Here is a 24670-nt window from a genome sequence, read left to right on the forward strand (position 1 = left end):
ATTTACATCCCCACCAGCAATGTACAAATGTTTGCTTTTCTCTGCATCCTCATCAACCTTTTTATTGTTCTTTTTGATAAAAGCCATGCTAACGGATCTTAGTGTTTTAAATTGCATTTCCCTAATGATTTAGTGATGCTGAGCATTTTCTTATGTATCTGTTGCCATTTTCATGTCTTTTTTTGAGAAATGTTTGTTCAAGTCTTTTGCCTATTCTAAAACCAGGTTGCTTTCTTGCTACTGAGTTGTCTGGAGTTCCTTATATATTTTGGATATTAACCCCTTATCAGTTGTATGGTTTGCAAATATTTTCTCCCATTCTGTGTGCTGTCTCTTCGCTTTGTTAATTGTTTGCTGTGCAGTTGCTTTTTAGTTTGCTCTTTTAGCTTTTCTTGCACAGAAGGTCTAGTGGTAATGAATTTCCTTAACTTTTGTTTATTTTGGAAAGTCATAATTTTTCCCTCACTTTTGAAGGACAGTTTTGCCAGTATAGGATTCTTAGCTGACAGGTTTTTTTTTTTTCTTCTCCTCTTTGGTAGTTAATTAGACTATTAGACTATATTAGCCCACTGTGTTTTGGCCTTCAGAACGCTGATGAGAAATCTGCTTATAATATCATTGAGGATCCCTTATATGTGACAGATTACTCTTACTCCTTTCAAGCGTCTCTGTTTGTTTTTCGATAGATTATAATGTGTCTTGCTCTGCGTCTTCTTGTGTTCATGCTACTTGGAGTCTGTTGAGTTTATTGAATATGTATATTTATGTCTTTCATCAAATTTGGGAAGTTTTTAGCCATTATTTTTTCTTTTTTTTTTTTTTTTTTTGAGACCGAGTCTCGCTCTGTCACCCAGGCTAGAGTGCAGTGGTGTGATCTTGGCTCACTGCAACCTCTGCCTTCCAGGTTCAAGCAATTCTTCTGCCTCAGCCTCCCATGTAGCTGGAACTACAGGCACATGCCACCATGCCTGGCTGATTTTTGTGTTTTTAGTAGAGATGGGGTTTTGCCACATTTGGCCAGGCTGGTAGCCATTAGTTTTTCAAATAATCTCTTTGCCCCTCTTCTTTTGGCATTCCCATAATGTATATGTTGGTTCTCTTGATAGTGTCTGTTTGCCTCTGTTCACTTTTCTTCAGTCTTTTTTTTTTTATGTTGCCCTATCATCACACTTGTTGATTCTTTCTTCTGCCTGCTCAAATCTTTATTTGAATCCCTGTAGTGAATTTTCCATTTTAGTTATTGCCCTCAGGAGCTCCACAGTTTGTTTTTAGTTTGCTTTGAGATTTTTCCCTTCTCTTTTTTTTTTTTTTAAGACAGGGTCTCAGTTTGTCACCCAGGTTGGAGTTTGGCTGTGTGATCACGGTTCATGGGCTCACTGCAGCCTCAAACTCCTGGGCTCAAGCAGTCCCCCTGCTTCAGCTTCCTGAGTAGCTGGAACTACTCGCGCTGCTATGCTTGGCTAATTTTTTAATTTTTTTTGTAGAAGCAGGGTCTTGCTGTTTCCCAAACTGGTCTTGATCTCCTGGACTCAAGTGATCCTTCTGCCTCAGCCTCCCAAAATACAAGGATTACAGGTGTGAGCCACTGCACCCAGCCTCCTTTGAGGTTTTCTATCTCTTTACTCATTTTCCTACTTTCTTTGTACATTGTTTTCTTGCCTTTCTCTGTGTCTTCTTTTAGTTCTTTGAACACCTTTAAGGTAGCTTTTTTAAAGTCTTTGTCTATTAGGCCCGTCTTCTGATCTTTCTCTGGGAAGGTTTCTGTTGGTTTATTTTTTTTTTCTTTCATATAGGCCATACTTTCCCATTTCTTTGTATCCCTTTTTGTTGTTGAAAACTGGACATTTAAATCTGCTAATGTGATAACTCCGGAAATCAGATTGTCTCCTTTCCTCAGGATTTGCTGGGTTTTTGTGTGTGCTTGTTTTTCTTTTTTGTTTTTAGAGTCTTGCTTTGTCACCCAGGCTGGAGTGCAGTGGCATGATCATGGCTCACTGTAGCCTTGACCTCCTGGGCTCAAAGGATCCTCCTTCCTGAGGAGCTGGGACTGCAAGTGTGCACCACTATGCCTGCCTAATGTTTTATTTTTTGTAGAGACAGGGTCTCATTATGTTGCCCAAGCTTGTCTAGAACTCCTAGGCTCAAGCAGTCCTCCCGCTTTGGCCTCTCAAAGTCTTGGAATTACAAGTTTGAGCCACTGCACCCAGCCCTTTTTATTTTTTGATTGTTGTAGGCTATCTCAGATCTTTTCTGAGCCTTTGCCTTTCCCTGGACATGCACAGTGATTTTCTTTTGTTTTGTTTTGTTTTTTGTTTGTTTTGTTTTGTTTTTTTGAGATGGAGTCTCACTCTTTCGCCCAGGCTGGAGTGCAGTGGCACGATCTCGGCCCACTGCAAGCTCCGCCTCCCGGGTTCACGCCATTCTCCTGCCTCAGCCTCCAGAGTAGCTGGGACTACAGGCGCCCGCCACCGCGCCCGACTAATTTTGTGTATTTTTATTAGAGACGGGGTTTCACCGTGTTAGCCAGGATGGTCTCGATTTCCTGACCTTGTGATCCTGGCCTCCCAAAGTGCTGGGATTACAGGCGTGAGCCACCACGCCTGGCCGCACAGTGATTTTCTAAATTCCCCATTTATATGGTTGCTTCTGAATGTCCTAGTCCTTTAATGTCTGGCTTCCAAAAAGGGAGAAAGAAAAAAATGAAGAAATAAAAATAAAAGACCCTGGTCTTTTAAATCCCCTTTAGCCTGACTGCGGGGAGCAGTGGCCTCTAGCTATTGGGAGGGAGGTGAAACAATAGCTGCCTGCTTCTGTGTCTGTATCTCAGTGATCAGAAAGCGCAATTAGCTGTCAGAGCATAGATACCTGATAGTTGGAGGACAGGTCTTATTGCCCGAAAGCTGTGGAACACATGCGTGTCTGCCTGGAGATTGGGGAATGGGTAGTCACTGCTGAACTAAGAGCTGAAATTGACTAAAAGTAACAGCAGTTTATTTCCAGGCCCTTTCCCTGGAACTTGCAAGCCTTAGAATGTGCTCCAGAGTTCCAAAATACTTAAATAAGACAGATTATAGTAGTACAATTGTTGTCTAGGTGGAGAGAAGATTCTTGTTGCTTCCTACTCTGCTTTCTCCCCAGAATCCTCTAATACGTTTTTTTAAAGGTTTCATTAGAGTTAGAAGAGTTCTTTTTCTCCTTAATTTTGAGGAACTCAAGAATAGTAAGTTCATTATAACTCAAAGAAAATCTATTGGAGACCTTTTATTTAGCTTTTATCTTCAGTTAGCAAACATTTATAGAAGGAATTTGTGTTTCAGATCTTTTTTGCGCCCTAATGTGACAACTAATGTGACAACTTCTGGCTTCCAGCCAGAAGATATTGGGACTTGAAATTGGGAGATCGCTTGCTATAGTTTGAATGTTCTCTCCAAATCTCATGTTGAAATTTGATCCCCATGTTGGAAGTGGGGCCTAATGGGAGGTGTTTGGGTCGTGGGAGTGGATCCCTCATAATATATTACTGCCATCCCTCTTGAGTAAGTGAGTTCTCACTATATTAGTTCCTGTGGGAGCCAGTTGTTAAAAAGAGCCTGACACCTCCCCATTTTCTCTCTTGCTTCATCTCTCATCATGTGATCTGTGTACATGCTGGCTTCTCTTTGCCATCTTTCATGGGTGGAAGCATACTGAGGTCCTCACCAGATGAAGATGCCCAATCTTGAACTTTCCAGCCATGAGAATTTTGAGCCAAATAAGCCTTTTTTCTTTATAGATTAGCCTCAGGCATTCCTTTTTAGCAACACAGACAGACTAATACGTACCTTAAGGAGGCTTCATCAAGTAGATCGCATTACTACTAAGGGGTAGTAGTAGTGAGAATGGAGATACATGGATTCATTTGAGTCCTATTGAGAAGATAAAAGGGACATGATTTAGTCTGTGGGGGGTTGACGTAGTAGCATTAATTAATCCAGACAACTGGATTTATGGTGGTACTTTTTCTTGAATTATAGGTCACAGAAGCACAAAGTATTGTAGGGAAAGGTGTATGAAGATGTACCTATGCAATAATATTGTAGAAGTTGCAAAGTTCTTTTATACCCAGGATTTTTAAGTAAGAATGTACGGAGTGTACTGGTTCTCTGTAACTCCAGTAGGTCTTATGGCATGCATAGGCCAAAATGATAATGGGAGGCATGATAAACTTTAATAGGGCTGTATTTGTCTGCTCTCAGGTTGCTATAAATAACTACTTGAGACTGGGTAATTTATAAAGAAAAGAGGTTTAAAAGGTTCACAGTTTCCTCAGGCTGTATAGGAAGCATGGCCAGAGCAGAAGGAAGAGAGTGAAGGTGAAGGTGCCAAACACTTTTGCTTTTGTTTTTTTTTTTTTTTTTTTTTGAGATGGAGTCTCACTCCGTCATCCAGGCTGGAGTGCAGTGGAGCCATCTTGGCTCACTGCAACCTCCACCTCCCAGGTTCAAGCAATTCTCCTGTCTCAGCCTCCCAAGTAGCTGGGATTACAGGTGTGCATCACCACGCCTGGCTAACTTTTGTATTATTAGTAGAGACAAGGTTTCACCACGTTGGCCATGCTGGTCTTGAACTCCTGAGCCCGGGTGATCTGCCCACCTCGGCCTCCTAAAGTGCTGGGATTACAGGTGTGAGCCACTGGGCCCGGCCTAGCCAAACACTTTTAAACAACCAGGTCTCATGAGAATTCATCATGGAACAACAGCTATCACAGAACAACAAGGGGGGAAATCTGTCCCCATGATCCAGTCACCTCGCAGTCACCTCCAGTCACCTGGAGATTACAATTCGACATGAGATTTGGGTGGATACACAAATCCAAACTGTATCAAGGGCTAAGTGGTAGAGTCCTAAAACCATTTTGTGATTAAAAATGACATAAGCTCATGGAAGGCATGAGGGGGAATTGGAATTAAGTGCAGCAATTAATATGAAAAATTCTCAAATGTTATGATTAGTCATAAGTTAAATATGTCTGATATTTCAGGTTAACACAGGTTTTATGTATGTGAACTCACTTACTCAGGAGGGATGGCAGTAATGTATTCATGAGGTATCCACTCCCACAACCCGAACACCTCCCATTAGGCCCCATTTCCAACATGGGGATCAAATTTCAACATGAGATTTGGAGAGAACCTTCAAGTAAGCATATTCAGGTTTTATGAATATGCTTACTAGAAGAGATGACACAATCTAAACCTTATTAATAATGTAAAGCATCGGGAAATTATAGTCAGTGTTCTCTGTGTTAGTATTTGTATGTTGTTTTGGAAATATGTATAACTTGGAGTGACACGGAAATATAATTAGATTAGAAGGGTAAGGATCAGAATAATGAGGGTTTAGTGTAATGAAAAACTTAGAAAATAAAACTGAGTTTGTTTAGTTCAAAAAATTGAAATTGTAATTTTGATACTCAATAAAAGAGACTTTTTTATATTATCCAGTTCAATTCCCTTATTTTGTAGATAAGGAAATGGAGTTTCTGGGAGGTTGGTATGACAGGCCCCGAGTGATCACTAATGGCAGAGCAGTGGCTACAACCCAAGTGTGTGGCTAGGAGGGAAATTGAATATATTATAAGCATATTTTGCTTATAGGGGCAGCCAAACAGGGCTGAAAACTAGGGTAAGATAAACAAGTTGCCTAAGGTGAAATATTGTACATTTGTAATTTATCAAATGTATTCATATGTAATATGTAAACATAGTATAAAATGTGGAGCATTGGTTCAGTTTATGTGAGAACAATGTGGCATGTTCTGTGTCAAGCTTGTCCATCCTATGGCTGCATGCGGCCCAGGACAGCTTTCAATGTGGCCCAACACAAATTTGTAAACTTTCTTAAAACACTGTGAGCTTTTTTTTTTTTTTTTTTTTTTGCTTTATCAGCTATCGTTAGTGTATTTTATGTGTGGCCTGAGACAATTCTTCTTCCAGTATGATCCAGGGAAACCAAAAGATTGGACACCTCTGTCTATGTTAAGCCTCATAGATCTTTCTCAGGCCTGGCCTGGTTCCTATTCTCATTTTTTCCTTGAATCAGATCTCAGAGACTATATTTTACTTTGCATTTTTAAAGTTGTTTTAACCTTCACAATCCTTTGGAGGTTTTTCTCCAGCTTTTGAAAAATTGGAGAATCTAGACCATCTTCCTAGTGCCCTCCACCTTATAGCCCATGTAACCAAATATGAAAGCAATTTAGAGATAATAGTAAAAGGGAAGTAAAGGATAGCTCATATCTTACACTTTTCCTGTCATGCCTCTGGTTTCTAGTTTGTGACTCCCATTTTACATTTGAGGGTCAAGTTACCTAGGTCAGTTCTCTCTCCTTAGGTAAAGGTCACGTTTCTTTATTTATAACAGTTCTTTCCCACAGCACTTATGAGTTAGAGGTGGTTTAGGTTGAGTAAAATCTCTGCTTCCATGTCTCAGGAAGGTAATTCCCAGAACCTTCACAATGGATGACAAATACATCAGTAAGCTGTCACCAAATATTAGTGCTTCCCTTTTTGGCATCACCCTTTGTGAGGAGAATAAGACCAGAATCCATAGTCTCTATCTTACAACCAGTGGGTGTAAATTTCTTATGTTGCTTCTCTGGATCTGTCCTGTTTTATACCTGACACCTGGCCTGTCCCCAGGATCATTATTCTTTTTGTTCTTTACACCTTTAGAGTTCAAGGCAGGCCGTTTGTTTTTATATTACATTTAAAAATAAATTGTTTTTGTGGAGCATTCTGGGGGCTTAGAGTTTGTAAAGTGAAAAGATGGGTGGTTTTATTGATCCAGCAAGAGTTGGCTAAATGTATAGATAGGTTTCTTCTGATATTCTTTATAGATATATATCTAAATTATATATATATATATATAATCTCTTAGTTCATTTCTATTAAGATAAATGAAGATACAGTCAGCCCTCCACATCTCTGGGTTCTGCATCCACAGATTCAACCAACCACAGGTAAAAAATATTCTGGAAAAAAAAAATACACTAATTAAAATATACAAACAAAAAACCCAATACAGTGAAACAACTATTCACATTTTATTATATTAGGTATTACAAGTAATCTAGAGATGACTTAACGTATACAGGAGGTTGTGCGTAGGTTATGTACAAGTACTAGGCCATTTTCATATAAGAGACTTGAGCATCTCTGGATTTTGGTATTGGGGAGGAGGAAACTGGCACTGATTTCCCTTAGATTAACCTTATCCAACCTGTGGCCTGCGGGCTGCATGCAGCCCAGGATGGCTTTGAATGCAGCCCAACACAAATTCATAAACGTTCTTAAAACATGATGAGATTTTTTGGTGATTATTTTAAGCTCATCAGCTATCGTTAGTTTAGTGTATTTTATGTGTGGCCCAAGACAGTTCTTCCATTGTGGCCCAGGAAAGCCAAAAGATTGGACACTCCTGCCTTAGATACTGAGGGCCAACTGTATTCATTCATGTAACCTTTCTTGGCCTCATTGTCTTGATAAAGTGATATATATTCAGTGTTTTCACTAATGACCATGTAACCATGTGAGTATTGTTCATTACTGGCTCACCTCCTATGATTAAATTTCTTTTCTTGTTTAACTTAGTTTTTCTTGAAATTTATAAAGTTCTCATTAAATAAATGATGGTTCATCCATACAATGGACTACTCAGCACTAAAAAGGAGTGAACTACTGATTTACACAACAACACAAATGAAACAAATGCATTATGTTAACTGGAAAAGCCAGACTCAGCGTCTACATAGAACATTCTGGAAAAGGCAAAACTACATAGGGACAGAAAATAGATCAATAGTTGTCACAAATTAATGGTTGGGGATGGGTTTGAATACAAAGCATAAAGCAATTTTTTTTTTTTCTTGAGAGGGAGTGATAGAACTGTTCTTATTTTCTTATTTAGATTGTGGCAAGTGATTACATAACTCTTAAGTGTTTGTCAAATTTTATTCACAACAAATAGTGAAAATCTTACTGTATGTAAAATAAACAGCAAAAAAATATATGGCCCTATTTTTATCCATTTATTATGTATCATTCCTCAATATATATTGACAGTTTTGCAGATCTTACAAATACTGACAATGTAATTGAATTTCATGTAGCCTCTGGAATCTCTAGTGAAAAAGGAAATTAACATCCTAGTATTACGAAAATAGTTTTGGCTCCGTAGACCCCTTAAGAGATCCACTTTAGTAACCCTTTCTTAGAGAACTGCTAATGTAAATACATGAATAATGCTAGACAAAACACCTGAAAACATGTTCTTTCCCAAACTACTTTTATAAATTCTATAGGTATAGCTATATATTAATGACACAAAGTTTGTCAAATCATTTAATCAGTCATATTGTGTATGATTTGTAAACTCTGAGGAAGGGTACTGTTTGCTGTGTATATAGGTCATGATAAATATGACCTTTTTTGGCAAGTCAGTAGTTATACCCTAAGGAAAATGTAAGGAACCAGCTAGCAATAAAATAAAATTCTAAAGGGAAATCTCTTGTTCAGTTTTAGATTCTGTTGTACTTTAACACATAACTTGACAATTTCCTGCTTCTGATAAGAATCAGCTAAGTAACAATACCCAAGTGACTAAGTCCGGAAGTTTGGTTGGGGTACAGATCTCACGGTAAACAATGAAGGGGGAGAAAGTCCCCAATTAACTAACTTGGATATGCTGTAAGTAATGCAAAAAGACAAGGCAATTCATAAGATGATTTTATTCTCTTCAGCTTTTTAAACCCTAGTATCTCATCAAGTAATTTTAATTGGTAAATACTCTTACTAATGAAACAACTAATGAAACAGATCCCTCCACTGGGAAAACAAAAAATTACAGGCTAGTCTGAAATAAAGGCTGCTTAAAAATTAAGTTTTTCTTCTTTTTTTCTAAAATAGTGTAGGTCAAATAAAATTCCATCTAATTCTGTCCACTTTTGGAAATATCACTTTGAAATCATCCCCAATATGAGAAGGCACAAAATAATGACAAAGGCAAAAGTGCTGTGCATAGCACAATTCATTCACTTATTCACTCAACAAATGTTTATTGAGTAGTTAGTGGAGACTAGGAGACAGAGCAAAGGAATGAGAATAAAGAAAGATAAGCAAAAAGTTTGCTCTTAAAAAAACCTCAACTATAGTTCTGTTTCTTTGACAAACTTATAAATGTCTTATGTATATAAGACATTACTGTCTATATGATTATTTTGTTAGGCATTACAGAATGTTACTTATTACCCCTCTGAACTATAACAAACTGATCCAAGATCAGTATCATCATCCTATAATCTGAAGATTATTACATTTTATCTAAAGAAAGAAGCCATTATGTGACAACAAACGTAAGAGCAATAATCTTGCTAAATTATGAGCAATTAGATATAAACCGCCAATTATGAAAACATGTAACATAATGAATTTATTGTCATAATTAACACAGCAAACATGTAAGTACATTAATTGATGTAAGTCTTATATACTATATGGGAATTAAACATAAATGGCCTTATAGTTGATTGTAATCATATTTTTAAATTTCTAAAAAATTATGGTAAAAACAAATGTTATGAACTGAATTTTGTCCCTTCAAAAATTCACACATTGAAGTCCTAACCCCCAGTAGTTCATAATGTGACTATATTTGGATATAGTGTCTTTAAAGAGGTAACTGAGGTAAAATGAGGTCGTTAAGATGGACCTTAATCCATTATGACTCCTCTTCCTGGTTCACCTGACTAGAAATATTGGCATTAAGTACATTCACATTGTTGTACAACCATCTATTTCCAGAATAATCTTCATCTTGCAAAACTTAAACTCTGTACTCATTAAACAGTAACTCCCCTGTATATAGATAGCCAAACTACCAGTCATGTATGAGAGAACAAAATCACTTTCAGATATGCATTCTAAAAAAATTAATTGCAATATATTTTTAACTCAGGAAACAACTAGAGGACATGCTCCAGCAAAATGAAGGGTAAAGCGAGAAAAAGTAAGACATAGGATCTAGGAAGCGGAGGAACTGTGGGCAGTAGTTCCAATATTGGTTTCATTTTCTAAACTTTTGCTGTGGTATTTGCATCTTTGCTTTATGCAGGGATGTGTGGGTCTTGAGTGGTGTTTATATTGTACTTCATTTCTTAGTGCCTTTGTGATGCTTCTTTGGATATTCCATGCATGTCCAATTTGGGAGAGCCCAGTACTTGCATTGGTCCATAACTAGAATTATACATGTCGAAGATAAACTGGACACTAGTTAAAATGGTAAGGACAGATTTTATTCAGTAACTATTGCAGTAGGGAAGAGTGTCCAGTGTAAACTCAACTCACTTTTGCCAAAACAAAAGGGGAAGAGACTTTTTAAAGGTTGAGTATGCTAAGGGAAAGACACTGCTAAGGGAAAGAAAGATGGTTTTTTTGTTTTGTTTTTGTTTTTGTTTTGAGACGGAGTCTGTCTCTGTCACCAGGCTGGAGTGCAGTGGCGTGATCTCAGCTCACTGCAATCTCCGCCTCCCAGACTCAAGCAATTCCCCTGCCTTAGTCTCCTGAGTAGCTGGGACTACAGGCACGCACCACCACGCCTAGATAATTTTTTTGTATTTTAGTAGAGACGGGGTTTCACCATGTTGGCCAGGATGGTCTTAATCTCCTGACCTCGTGATCTGCCTGCCTTGGCCTCCCAAAGTGCTGGGATTACAGGCGTGAGCCACTGCGCCCGGCCACTGAGTGGTTTTTAAGGGCAATAGGTGGTCCATGTGAGTAGGCCATCTGGGTTTGTTATTGGCATTTATCTGGAAGAGAAACAAACTTATTATTTATGACAGGAGGCGGTGGTACAAATTAGGCCCACCAATGTTTGGCCCTTACCCTCTCGCCAGGGACTGGGAACAAAAGTGAAAGTTATCTTTTTGATTGTTTGCATTTCAAAGAGGTAGTTCTCAGGTCCTTGGGAAGATAGTTCTTGATGGTAGAAGATTTAAGTCACAAAGGGACAGAGAAAGGATTTATAATTTCAAGCTTCCTAAGGTAACTGCTCTAAATGGGGGTTCAGGCGACCATCTGCCTATCACCAGGTTTTGGCTGGAACAAACAGTAAATTCTGGCCATGTGGAGCCTTTTCAGATAAGGAACTTGATGGAGTTGGAGTCATTATTCTAGGATATGGGGAAAAGATATGAACAAGCACTTTACACAGAAAAACAAATGTAAATGTCCCTTAAATATGGGAAAAGAAATCACCGTAATAAGAGAAATACAAATTACAACTCTGAAATACTATTTCTCCCCTATTAGATTGGCAAAAATCCAAAAGATTGACAACATAGTTTGTTGGCAAGACTGTGGGGAAATAATCACTGATATATTGTTAGGAGTTTTTAAAAATAGTTTATGAATACAGAATTTAGCAATATCTCACAAAATTATACAAACCTTAGCTGTAACTCAACATTCTTCTATGAGTCCAACCCAAAGGTACACTAACAGAAAATCAAAATGACACATGTATGAGGCTGTTCATTGCAGCACTATTTAATCCCAGAAAATTACAAACAACCCATTGACCATCAGTAAGGTCTAGTTGAAGAAAGTGCTACTTACATAATGATGACGCACTCTGCAATTGTTAGAAGTAGTAGATGTATTAGTAAAGGAAGTCTCATATGCTGCTGTGGAATGATCTTAAGGATAGATTGTTAAACCGAAAATGAAAAGATTCAGGCAATATAGTCTATGCCTGTGTGTATGTGTGTGTGTGCGCGCCTGTGTGCATGTGTGTGTGTATGTTTTGTTGTGGGGGTAGATAAAAATTAGAATTTTCAATTTTCTTATATATTTTTCTTGAATACTTTCCTTAAATTATTTTTTAAAAAAATAGAAACATAAACCAAAACAAATAGCTGTCCAGGCCGGGCGCGGTGGCTCACGCCTGTAATCCCAGCACTTTGGGAGGCCGAGGCAGGCGGATCACGAGGTCAGGAGATCGAAACCATCCTGGCTAACACAGTGAAACCCCGTCTCTACTAAAAATACAAAAAAATTAGCCGGGCATGGTGGCGGGCGCCTGTAGTCCCGGCTACTTGGGAGGCTGAGGCAGGAGAATGCTGTGAACCTGGGAGGCAGAGCTTGCAGTGAGCCAAGGTCGCTCCACTGCACTCCAGCCTGGGTGACAGTGCAGTGCGAGACTCCGTCTCAAAAAAAAAAATAAATTAAATAAATAAATAAATAAATAAATAAATAAATAAATAAATGGCTGTCCAGTGAGGTGGATGGGAGAGGGGAGAGAAAAGAGAAGGTATGGAAGAAGAACTCTCTAAATGTTTTAAATATGTTTGATATTTAAGCATATTTAATGTTTAAACATTCATATAAACAATATTAAACATAATGTTCAAACATGTTTGATATTTAAACATCTACCTTGCTTGATAGTTTAGCTTTTAGAACCATCCAAATGTTTTACATAATTATGAAACAATTACATTTTAAAAAGGGAAAATAAAGTGATCTTCAAAAAATGAAAACAAGTGAGCCTAACTCTACATCCGGTTGGTGTCATAACCACACAGAAGTATATATTCTACCTTTTCTGTAAGGTTTTATGTTTTAGGGTAATAGAACAATAAGCAAAATTTTCCTTTGAGAATAATCACAGTTTCTGAAAGCAGGTAGAGCTAGCACATCATCATTTTTGAAATAGTTGATCTAGGCAGTGATCATCAGTGGCAGGTAAAACCATTGGGTAGAGGTTTGATGGGGGAACTTTATAATAATGGATAAATCAGTTCAGTGCTACAAATCTACCATTCAGTCTTAACATCACAGAAAATGGTTCAGGCAGACATAACGTGCCTCCTAATAAATGGCAATAACAAGTACACAAGAATACTTAACGAATTATTCTTGCAACAATGACAAAACAACCTAGAAAAAGTAAAGCCTCTAGAAATAATTACCAGTTTATAGGAGATAGGGGGGATAGAGGAACACCATGAAAATATACACTAGCCAAATTCACGATGTGGGAAATGCTACAGGACAAGTGAAGCCAGCTTCTTAAATAAATGACATAGAGTGGGGAAAGAGAATGGTGTCAGAGACTTAAAACATGTTAGCTTAAGTGCAATATATCGACTTAGTTTGGATCCCAGTTCACACCAACTGTAAGAATGTTTAAAAAAATACACTTAGCAAAAATTGAATGTTAGCATTAGATGAAATAAGTGTTGCAGGAGTTCTTAATAAAGAAACACCTTTTCAAAATGAGCTTTTGAAAATATACTGATAATTTAATTTTAGTATAATTGACTTATTTGCAATCTTATATATTTTTATGCATCAGAAACATTGTGAGTAGAGGTTCTGTGTTTCACCACACTGCCATAAGGCAGGAGGAGGGGAGGTCCATGGCTTAACCCATTTGTGCCTAGTGTTCCATTATTGGAACGCTAAGCTTGTGAGAGTTATTTATATCATGCTCAAGGTCATCACCAAGGTCTGATTTTTCACACACACAAAAAATTGCAACCTCCGGCATATATGGGTTAAAAAGGGGAAAAGGTCAGGAGCTCTTGATTTGTTCATTTTTGAGGGGTATGGGTTTTTAATCTGTTAGTACTTAATGAAATCATGGGATTCCAGTTCCCCCACCAAAAATTAGGGGGATAGCTGAACCACAAGGCATAATGTTGATAAAATTGGGTGACAGGTATAGGATTCATTATACTATTCTCTTCTGTAAATGTTGAAAAGTGCCATAATTATAAAACTTAAAAGCATTATATAAATTTTTAGTTATTATACCAGTAATGTAGTAGAATGCTATTTTTGTACATTCTGGGGAGGACTAGATAATATTGGTGATACTTTTGTCACCCTGATAGGTAAAGTATGGTATTTCAGTTTAGTTTTCATTTCTTTAATTATAAAGATATTCAGGATCTTTTGAATATTTTTTGACTATTTGTGTTTTCTCTTTCAGTTTTTACTTTAATTGAACTTTTTATTTTGAGATCATTATAGATCCACATGCAATTCTGAGAAACTTTAGAACTTATTGTGAGATCCAGTGTATGCTTTCCTCCAGTGGCAATACATCTGGCAGAAGTATAGTACAATATCACAAGGATATTACAAAATTTCTTCATATTGCCCTTTTATAGTCATACTTACTTCCCTCCTGTTCCTGCTGCCCCGTTAACCCTGGCAACTACTAATCTGTTTCTAATTTCCATATTTTGTCGTTTTGAGAGTGTTATATAAATGGAGTCATATAGTTAACCTTTGAGATTGGCTTTTTTCACTGAGAAGTTATAATTCCCTGGAGATTCATCCAGGTTGTTTTGTGCATCAATTGTTCTTTTTGGTATGAACGTACCAGTTTGTTTAATTATTTGCCTGTTGAAGGACATCTGGGTGGTTTCCGGTTTTTGACTGTTAGAAATAAAGTTGCTGTTAACATTCATGTAAAATGTGAACATAAATTTTCATTTCTCTGGGATAAATACCCAGGGGTGCAGTTGCTAGCTTGTATGGTAGTTGCATGTTTAGTTTTATGAGAAACTGTCAGACAATTTTGCGGAGTATCTGTACCATTTTACATTCTCATCAGCAGTATACGCGTGATCCAATTTCACCTTACCCTTGTCAGCATTTGGTATTACCACTCTTAGCCATTCTGACAAGTGTATGTAGTGACATCTCAGTGTGGTTTTAATTTGCATTTCCTTAATAGCTAATGATGAATACCTTTTCATCTGCTTATTTGCCATCTGTAAATCTTCAGTGAATGCCTCTTCATGTTTTTTTGCTCATTTTCTAGTTGGATTTGTTTTTCTAATGTTTCTTTAACTTTTCTAACTGCTTAAGATACTCAGTTCATTAATTTATTTTTAGCTCTTTTTAAAATTTTATTTTAAATTTTATTATTATTATTATTTTTTTTTTTTGATACAGAGTCTCGCCCTGCGGCCCAGGCTGGAGTGCAGTGGCGTGATCTCGGCTCACTGCAAGCCCCGCCTCCCAGGTTCAAGCCATTCTCCTGCCTCAGCCTCCCAAGTAGCTGGGACTACAGGCACCCGCCACCACTCCTGTCTAATTTTTTTGTATTTTTAGTAGACACAGGGTTTTACCATGTTAGCCAGGATGGTCTCGATCTCCTGAACTTGTGATTCACCCGCCTCAGCCTCCTGAAGTGCTGGGATTACAGGCATGAGCCACCGCGCCCAGCCGCTCTTTTTGTTTTTTAATGTTACTATTTAAAACTAAAAATCTGTCTATATACACTCCTCTTGCTGCATCCCACAGAGTTCGATATATAGTTTTTAAAATTATTTACTTCTAAGTATTTTCAAAATTCAATATGATTTCTTCTTAGATTCATTAGTTTTTAGAAGTTTCCAAACATATGTGGTATTTCAAAAGTTATCTTTTTGTTACGGTTGTTGGAGAATATGGTTGTAGGATATCAGTTACGTGAACATTGAGGCATTCTTTATGGCCTGGCATTTGATTGATTTTTGTATGTGTTTCATTTGTATTCTATTTGGAAGCAATATTCTGTATATGTCTATTAAATCAGACTTACTGGTTGTGATATCAGTTCTTCTCTAGCCTTAATAATGTTTTTATTTATTTTTTTGAGACCAAGTCTGGCTCTGTCACCCAGGCCTGGAGTGCAGTGGCATGATCTTGGCTAACTGCAACCTCCGCCTCCCAGGTTCAAGGGATTCTCCTGCCTCAGCCTCCTGAGTAGCTGGGATTCCAAGCGTGCGCCACCATACCTGGCTAATTTTTGTATTTTTAGTAGAGATGGGGTTTCACCATGTTGGCCAGGCTGGTCTTTCATTCCTGACCTCAGGTGATCCACCAGCCTCGGCCTCCCGAAGTGCTGGGATTACAGGTGTGTGCCACCAGGCCTGGCCGTTTTATTTCTTTGTTTTGTTACTCTGATAATATGTTAAAAATTGTCCTCTGTGGTAATGGGTTTGTCAAGTTCTCCCTGTGGTTCTGTCAACATATTTTGAAACTATCTTGTTACTAGGTACATAGAAGTTTAGATATTGTAATTGAGTAGAACATTTTTCATTGGGTAGTGAACTTTATTGCTAGTAATGGTTTTTGCCCTTTAAGTTTTGTTTGATACAAATAGAGCAACACCAGTCTCTTTATTGATTGGTTGATTGATTGATTGAGACAGATTCTTCCTCTGTCGCCAGGCTGGAGTGCAGTGGTGCGATATCGGCTCACTGCAACCTTCGCCTCCCAGGTTCAAGCGATTCCCATGCCTCAGCCTCCTGAGTAGCTGGGACTACGGGCGTGCACCATCACGCCCAGCTAATTTTTGTATTTTAGTACAGATGGGGTTTCACCATGTTGGCCAAGCTGGTCTCGAACTCAGCCTCAAGTGATCTGCCTGCCTTGGCCTCCCAAAGTGCTGGGATTACAGGCATGAGCCACTGCGCACAGCCATACAGTCACAGTCTCTTTAAATTACTATTTGCCTCATGTATTTTTTTCCATATTTTTTACTTTTCATCTTTATGTCTTTAGATTTTTAGGTGTGTCTCTTTTGAAAAGCATGTGAACTAATACTACCTCAACCTTACATAAAAATATTTTCCATGTGTTTACAGTGCTGAAGCTGCTGAAAGATGGCAGAAGAAGTGGTGGTAGTAGCCAAATTTGATTATGTGGCCCAACAAGAACAAGAGTTGGACATCAAGAAGAATGAGAGATTATGGCTTCTGGATGATTCTAAGTCCTGGTGGCGAGTTCGAAATTCCATGAATAAAACAGGTTTTGTGCCTTCTAACTATGTGGAAAGGAAAAACAGTGCTCGGAAAGCATCTATTGTGAAAAACCTAAAGGATACCTTAGGTAAGATATTTTTTATTAAAAGAAAAGCAACTTTGTTTTAAATGAAACCTGCAACTTAGTTATTTGTACATAATTCTGGCAGCAGTGTGCATAATTGACTTGAAAAGGCAAGGGCTAGGTAAGTTTGAGTCATAGCAGGTGGTCAACCCAGAAGACCAATGAAGGTCATAAGTGTTAACATGCAGTTTCTGTAAATCTAGGTCCATGCTCCAAGTCAAGGCAGAGTGATGCCAATGAGTAGAACTAACTCTCACCTTCTAGCAGGGGCTGTTTGAACCATGAATGACTGTTGGAGTTTAGACTTATAGGCAGAATTGCCTCTTTGGCACCAAGGCAACTTAATGTACATGGCACATAATGAATTTTAACATCTAATGACCTTATGTTTTGAACTTCACTTAAAAACCCTCCATTTTATTTTTCTATTTGATAAGAGAACTGTGGATCATTACTGTACATTAGCACCTACAGAGCTCTTTTCTATTTTGTTTCTCTTTTTCCCTTTATTTCTCCAAAGTTTTTGTTTTTTATTTTTACTGGCCCTCCATTAGGGCCTGAGACAGTGGAGCCCACTTCACACTGGACTTGGCTAAGCTGATAGGAAGGAAATATGCATGGGCAAGGAATGGCCTCTTCTTTAAAAAAAAAAAGAAAAAAGAAAAAAAAAATTAAACTCTCCTTAGCTGACAGGAAGGAATTGGGAGGGACAGAATTTCATTTTTGGTGTTCAGGCAAACATGCTATTTGCGTAATTGTTCTTTGTCTATATGTAGAAGAAAAGTACAATTTCTCCTTGTGCAGACAGTTTGGGAGCAATATAGCATGACCGACAAATATGAAATACTGTTGACTCACTACTTTACATTAGTTTTTATTTATTTGTTTTTTTATGGTTTTTTAGAGATGGAGTCTTGCTCTGTTGTCCAGGCCAAACTTGAACTCCTGGGCTCAAGCAACCCTCCCACCTCAGCTTCCTGAGTAGCTGGGACTACAGATGCTTACTACCATGCCCAGCTTAGTTTTTATTCTTATTCAACATTATTGTTATTCTAGAATGTTCTTCTAATTATCAATAAAATACAAATATTTAATGTTTTTAACCATTGTAAAACTGCCAAAACTAAAATATAGTACAATTTGGAGTAAGATATAAAGTAATGGATTATCAGTTTCTGAGATAAAAATATTTCCAGTGTTCTAAAGGTAATTAAGTAGATATAATGTGATGTTTAACTGCTGAGGTAACTTTTTAAATACTTTCAGGTTTTGTGATTAAGACCATTATTTTTAGTTTTTCAATGGAAGACAAATCAGAAAGAGATTTTCCTTCAGTAGCAGAAGAGACCAGGGTTAGAATAAGGAATACTGGTTTTGTAAATACTGGACATTTATTTAAAGCATGATGATTAGAGATATTGGGAGAAATTAAGGTAATTTCTGTCAAGAAAGTATGCCTTATAGTGATAAGTGCACAAGGGTACTAAGACATACCCAGTTAGACTTTTTTGTTCCATTTTAAAAGGACACTGGTATCTTGGGATTAGAGTGAATGTGACAGTAATTAACAAAATATAGTGAAAAAACTAATATCATAGAGCAAAGGGGGGGAATAGTCCAGTATTAGATATTACTGTATATAAATCTAAAATCCCATTTAGATATAATTTTTATTTGTTAATACTCCAGGATGCATTCCGTACTACAGTATTCTGATGTTATTGAGACAGTTTTATCAAGATTTTATCTCTATTTAAGTCTTAGGAAATCTCTGTTAACTTTATTACTGTATTACAGTTATTGCTACCTTTATTCCAGGGTGCTTGGAAACATTGTTTTGAGTTAGTGATCTGTAGTTAGCCTGTAAAGAGATATAAGTCCAGCTTTTACATTAGATAAACTTTTCCCTTTTCTCATAATTTCTGTATCCCTTTTTGGTAACTTAAATATCCAGTGTAATTAATGGATTTGTTTCACAATGGTTGTGCTGGTGGAGACATTGTTTGAAAGTTGAGAAGGAAAAGGAGAAAACAAAAGGATTAATGCATGAATATATTTTAACTATAAAAAATATATATGCTTTAAAGCATCTTCCAAAATAAGTCTGAATAATAAGGTCATATTTTTGGCCATGATTATTTACTTGTTATACAGGCTGTGTTATAATTTAGAGGAAAAAAAGTTTTGGAAAGAGAAGCCTCAGAAAAATTTTCTATTGCCTGGGTGTGGGCCAGGTCACATGGATTGGGTGTGGGAAGTTTCAGTGTTGCAGAACAGACGAGGAAGCTCACTGAGAATTATCCTGAGCTGTGTTAACAAACTGACAGAACACAGAATTTTTACTCAAAATGGATTGGTTAAACGTCTTTAAAGATTTTTTCAGTAAGTTAATCTGTTTATTAAATCCATTGTTTTCTTGAAGTTGTGAATTGGATTTTCTGCTTTTGTAAATTTAAAGGAAAACTCTTATTTGGTGGGTTTATGTAAGCTACTACATTATGTTTATGTAATATAAACCAAATGATTGGTGATATATCCAAAAATTGTAGTTTCGACTTGGTAAGTAAAATAATTTTAAAATGTTTTAACATGAATGTTTAACAAGTAGAGAAAGGATATAAATGGTTTGAGTTTGATGCAGTTCTAATTCAGTAATTTTCAACTTAGCACAGACATTTGAAGTGAATTAAATAAATTGTAAACATTAAAAACATTAGAAAAAAGGATTAGGTGAACAAATTTCTTCATCCTCAACTTTGGAATTAACTTTTTTTTTTTTTAACTACTTTTTACTTACTTTTTTTAGCGGAACAGTGTAAAGATAATCTTTAATAAAAACACTAGTAAAGAGAATATTTTTATTTAATGTAGTATTGCTAGAAATTGATGTTTTGATTAATGTGAGATTTGGTATTTTGATATGAGTTATGAGCACAGCTATACAACCAAGAGGAAAATAGTGAATTCTTGACTGTTATTGAGTTTGGGTCATGAAGTAAAACTAATAATAATTTATAAGAGCCTAATTCTGCTGGTTCTGCTAGTGGCCTCCTTATGATCTTATAGTGAACTTAATTTGATCTCCTTGAACATTTGCTTGGTGTTTCTAGAAAAATGAATAGAGGAATTATTATAGAAGTCTCTTATGCACAACAAGCCTAAGGAAACAAAGAGTAACCTGACAAGAGATTCCAGAGAAAAGGGCAAAAGAGAAAAGGAATAAGCACTTTGTTGAAAAAGAATGTTGTAATTGTAATGTGAAGACTCATTTGTTAGCTTTAGTGACTCCCTCTGGAATATGTCTCTTCTGTTTACTTTTTGGGGAGTTACTAAAATTTCAGATCTTTGCATTTTCATTTTTTGGGTAAGTTTTACCTTTGAAGAACTTACTTATTTGCTCATTCATTTGTTTATCAACACATTCTTATTGAGAGCCTACTCCAAGCCAGGCAGAAATCATAGGGTGAAAAACTAATACTAACTCTAGCAAATCTTACATTCTGGTGGAGAGGTATATGATGATTGTTATTAATAATACAGTGGATTTCATATCTAGGTTTAGTCATAAGTGATGTTGACCATAAAGCAACCAGAAATGACATAAAAAGAATCCATTGTGGCTAGGCGTGGCAGCTCAAGCCTGTAATCTCAACACTTTGGGAGGCCAAAGTGGGTGGATCACTTGAGGTCAGGAGTTTGAGACCAGCCTGGTCAACATGGTGAAACACTGTCTCTACTAAAAATGCAAACATTAGCTGGGCGTCGTGGCGGGTGCCTGTAATCCCAGCTACTTGGGAAGCTGAGGCAGGAGAATCACTTGAACCCAGAGGTAGAGGCTGCAGTGAGCCAAGATTGTGCCACTGCACGCCAGCCTGGGCGACAGAGCGAGACTCCATCTCAAAAAAAAAAAAAAAAGAATCCATTGTATCATTGATACAGTGATTCAATATATATCATCAATACAGTGGTAAAATTATTCTTTCTACTGAGTCTTAGGAAGTTGATAGTTAATGCATTTGCAGACTGGGAGTCAGGATTTGAAATTTGTAACCAAAATGTTTCTTTGCTCAATCCCTGCAGCAACCCCAAATTTTTATTTATTTTGCCAGGCAGTTTGTCAGAGTAGAGACAGGCTATTCATCTACTTCCTACCTGAATGGGCTTATAAAGTAGAAGAAACAGAGTATTATGTGCTTTTTGTGTGGCAGCCAGAGTATCTTTGAAAACAAAAATTGTACAGTGTTTTAAATAAAACAATAAAAAATAATTTATTTCATGTAGATGAAATGAACAGATGAACATATAAAAATTTAAATAAAAACCTGTAATGGAAGGAATACCATCTATTTATATGTAGTATTTCTTAGTTCTGTTCCCAGACATATCACTTACAAGCCATGTGGCCTGCAAAATATAACTGAACTTCTCTGATTTTCTGTTCCTTGTAAAAGAGAGAGTTGGGCAAGACTAAATGATCCTGGAAAGTCCCTTCTAACTCTAAAAGTCTTACATCCTGGTAAACAACTAAGCAGTCTTAGGTGTGTCATAGGAATTGAGCGAAAGCAATGAGTGAGAAATTGGTTTTGAAGAAGTAGAAACATGGGAACAGAATTGTAGTTGACTAAGGAATTAGAAGAAACAGAAAAACTTTCTTTGGCCCCATTCTCAACACTTACTCAGTGGTACAGGTGAAGGAAAAACAACATGCTTAAACTAAGGAATACTGAAATCACTAACTAATAAGTACACTGGGTTCAGAAATATATTTGGAAACTAAAATCAAGATAGAAATAAACAAGATGAATAGGAACAGACAGTATTGTAAAACTCTACATTAAAATTTTAAAAGGAATTGTGTAGATTGGTGAGAACCTAGCCTGGCAGCAGCTTACATGAGTAAAATACTTAGTAAGAGCTGCTGTGGTAATGTAGGTACTAAAACTCTCAACACAGTCCATGGTGACATTGATTCGAGTCTGAGAGGTGCTTAGGTGGAGGTATGCTCCCTTATGTGTGTGTTGGCCAAATAAAACATGATGTAATGAATCCACTTTTGACAGATATTCTTTAACAATGGTATTGAGAAACTTGGATGCTTCCAAATACTGGCATCCAGTATATCAAGGATTTGCAAACCAGGTCACATAAGGAATAGTTATGGGTACAAAGACTTGCCTCAGGGAGCACAGCTGTCATATGAAGAAGGAATGTTCACAGTGCTTAACCAGGTTCTTAAGAATTCTTGTGGAGTTTATAATGCATTGTTCTGGTTAAGAAACAGTGCTATAGGAAGAGAGAAGTAAAGACCAGTGGGTAGTAGTGAGGGAAAGATCAGAAATTATCTTTACACTTTTTTTTTTTTTTAATTTAAGCAAAGCTAACAATAAAAAAACTGCCTCAGAATGGTACACTTCCTCAGTGCTTAGATCTGAGCAGTTTCCTTCCAACTACAGCCAGGTCCAGCTATATAATGCAAGAATAAAGATTTAAGTAATCTTTTTTTTTTCTTGAGACAATCTTGCTCTGTCACCCAGGCTGGAGTGCACTGGTGCCATCTCAGCTCACTGCCACCTCTGTCTCTCAAGTTCAAACGATTCTCGTCCCTCAGCCTCCCAAGCAGCTGGGACTACAGGCGCATGCCACCACACCTGGCTAATTTTTTTTGTATTTTTAGTAGAGATGGGGTTTCCCCTTGTTGGCCAGGCATGTCTCGAACTCCTGGCCTCAAGTTATCTGCCTGCCTCAGCCTCCCAAAGTGCTGGGATTGCATGCCTGAGCCACCTTGCCCGGCCAAGTTTAAGTAATTTTGAAAATTAAACACCAGAAGCACTAGAAGGTAGGAAAATAGTAACCACCATTGATGGAGTTCCTGCTATGTACTGTAAGTGCTTTACACACAGACTTTTAGAAATTTTTTACAAGCATTTTATGAATTTATTTTTTTACCCACCACCATTGTACAAACAAGGAGACTGGAGGTTTTTTTTTTTTTAACTTTTAGGGTTGGGGGTACGTGTGAAGGTTTGTTACATAGGTAAATACATGTCATGGGGGTTTGTTGTTCATATTATCTCTTTCTTTCTTTTTTCTGAGACCAAGTCTCACTCTGTTGCCCAGGTTGGAGTGCAGTGGTGTGATCTCGGCTCACTGCAACCTCCGCCTTCCAGGTTCAAGTGATTCTCCTGCCTCAGCCTCCCGAGTAGCTGGGATTACAGGTGCCTGCCACCACGCCTGGCTAATTTTTGTGTTTTTAGTAGAGATGGGGTTTCACCATGTTGGCCAGGCTGGTCTCGAACTCCCAACCTCATGTGATCCATCTGCCTCAGTCTCCCAAAGTGCTGGGATTACAGGTGTGCACCACCGCACCCGTCCTGTTGTACATATTATTTCATCACCCAGGTATTAAGTCCAGTATCCAATCATTATCTTTTCTCCTACTCTCCTTTGCCCACCCTTCCCCTTCAAGGGGGAAGCATTTGGTTTTCTGTTCCTGTGTTAGAAATAAAAAAGATTAAATAACTTGACCAAGATCACACAACCAGTAGCGGAACTAAAATTTAAACTTGTATCTCCTATTAAAGTTCTCATAGTAGATATTTTATTACTAAAGAGTAGAGAATTGGAGTCAGTTAAGCAATGGGTTAGAAGGGTTTGATGCAAAAGGGACTAGTCAAGGTTAAGAGGATTGTGGTGAACTGTGAGGTCAGGAAGTGCTATGACCTGAGTGTTTGTGTCCCCCAAAACTCCGCATGATCTTGGCTCACTGCAACCTCCGCCTCCTGGGTTCAAATGATTCTCATGCCACAGCCACCCAAGTAGCTGGAATTACAGGTGTGCGCCACCATGACCGGCTAATTTTTGTATTTTTAGTAGTGACAGGGTTTCGCATGTTGGCCAGGCTGGTCTTGAACTCCTGGCCTCAGGTGATCTGCCTGCCTCGGCCTCCCAAAATGCTGGGATTACAGTGTGAGCCACCATGCCAGGCCATTCTTTTTTTGACAATGTGTAATTAGTCTTAGACATAATGTTTTTAAATATAAGCTTCCAGAGAGAATCATTCTAGGTTTTACTGATCTTTTGCATTTCTTTTACCATACAAAACTGTGCAAATTCTGAATTTTCAAAAATATCATTTGAAACTTAGTCTGTATTTTCAGGTTTAACTTTTTTTTTTGTATGTGCCTCATATCATTATTCACTTTTACTCAAGTTAACATTTATTGAGAATCTGCTATGTGAAACAGCCACTGTTGGCTTTTGAGCAGTGATGTCATGTGATTGAAGCTTTATTTATAGGAAGATCAGACTGGTTGATATGGATGATGGGTCGACTGAGGGAGAAACTGAATTAATAAGGAAACTAGTTTAGTGGGGTCATGAAACCTCTGGTACAACATAATAGGCCTGAAGAAGAGTGACCATAGTGAGAAGGGAAAGTGTTGGCAGTAAGGAGATAAGATTGTGAGGATTTGATTTAAGACCCTTAAAAATTTTTTTGTGAGGTAAAATTTGTATAACATAAAATTAACCATTTTAAAGTATGTAATTCAGTAGTATTGAGTACATTAACAATGTTGTGCAGCCATCACTTCTGGTTCCAAAATGTTTCCATCACCCCAAAAATAGTCACTCTCAATCAGCCCCTGGCAATTACTAATCTGCTTTCTGTCTCTATGGATTTACCTATTCTGGATAATTTATATAAATGGAATCATACAGTATGTGACCTTTTGTGTCTGGCTTCT

General features: G+C 37.5%; 1 protein-coding gene across 12 annotated transcripts in view; it reads left to right on the plus strand.

Annotated features, from left to right (window-relative positions):
* The window catches only part of NCK1 (NCK adaptor protein 1), an 89364-nt gene that overhangs the window by 51524 nt on the left and 13170 nt on the right, over nucleotides 1-24670 (plus strand). For 8 of the 12 annotated variants that reach the window (XM_004037712.4, XM_019024779.2, XM_055383673.2 and 5 more), the window contains one exon: nucleotides 16685-16928. In XM_004037712.4, the coding sequence (XP_004037760.1) occupies nucleotides 16703-16928 (226 nt within the window). In that variant the 5' untranslated portion in view covers nucleotides 16685-16702. Of the gene's footprint in view, nucleotides 1-1484; nucleotides 1576-16684; nucleotides 16929-18989; nucleotides 19308-24670 lie in introns of those variants that run through there. The other 4 variants (XM_063704234.1, XM_063704233.1, XM_063704236.1 and 1 more) reach the window with 2 other exon arrangements.

This window comes from Gorilla gorilla, chromosome 2 (assembly GCF_029281585.2).
Source record: "Gorilla gorilla gorilla isolate KB3781 chromosome 2, NHGRI_mGorGor1-v2.1_pri, whole genome shotgun sequence".
In the NCBI taxonomy this organism is placed as follows: Eukaryota; Metazoa; Chordata; class Mammalia; order Primates; family Hominidae; genus Gorilla; species Gorilla gorilla.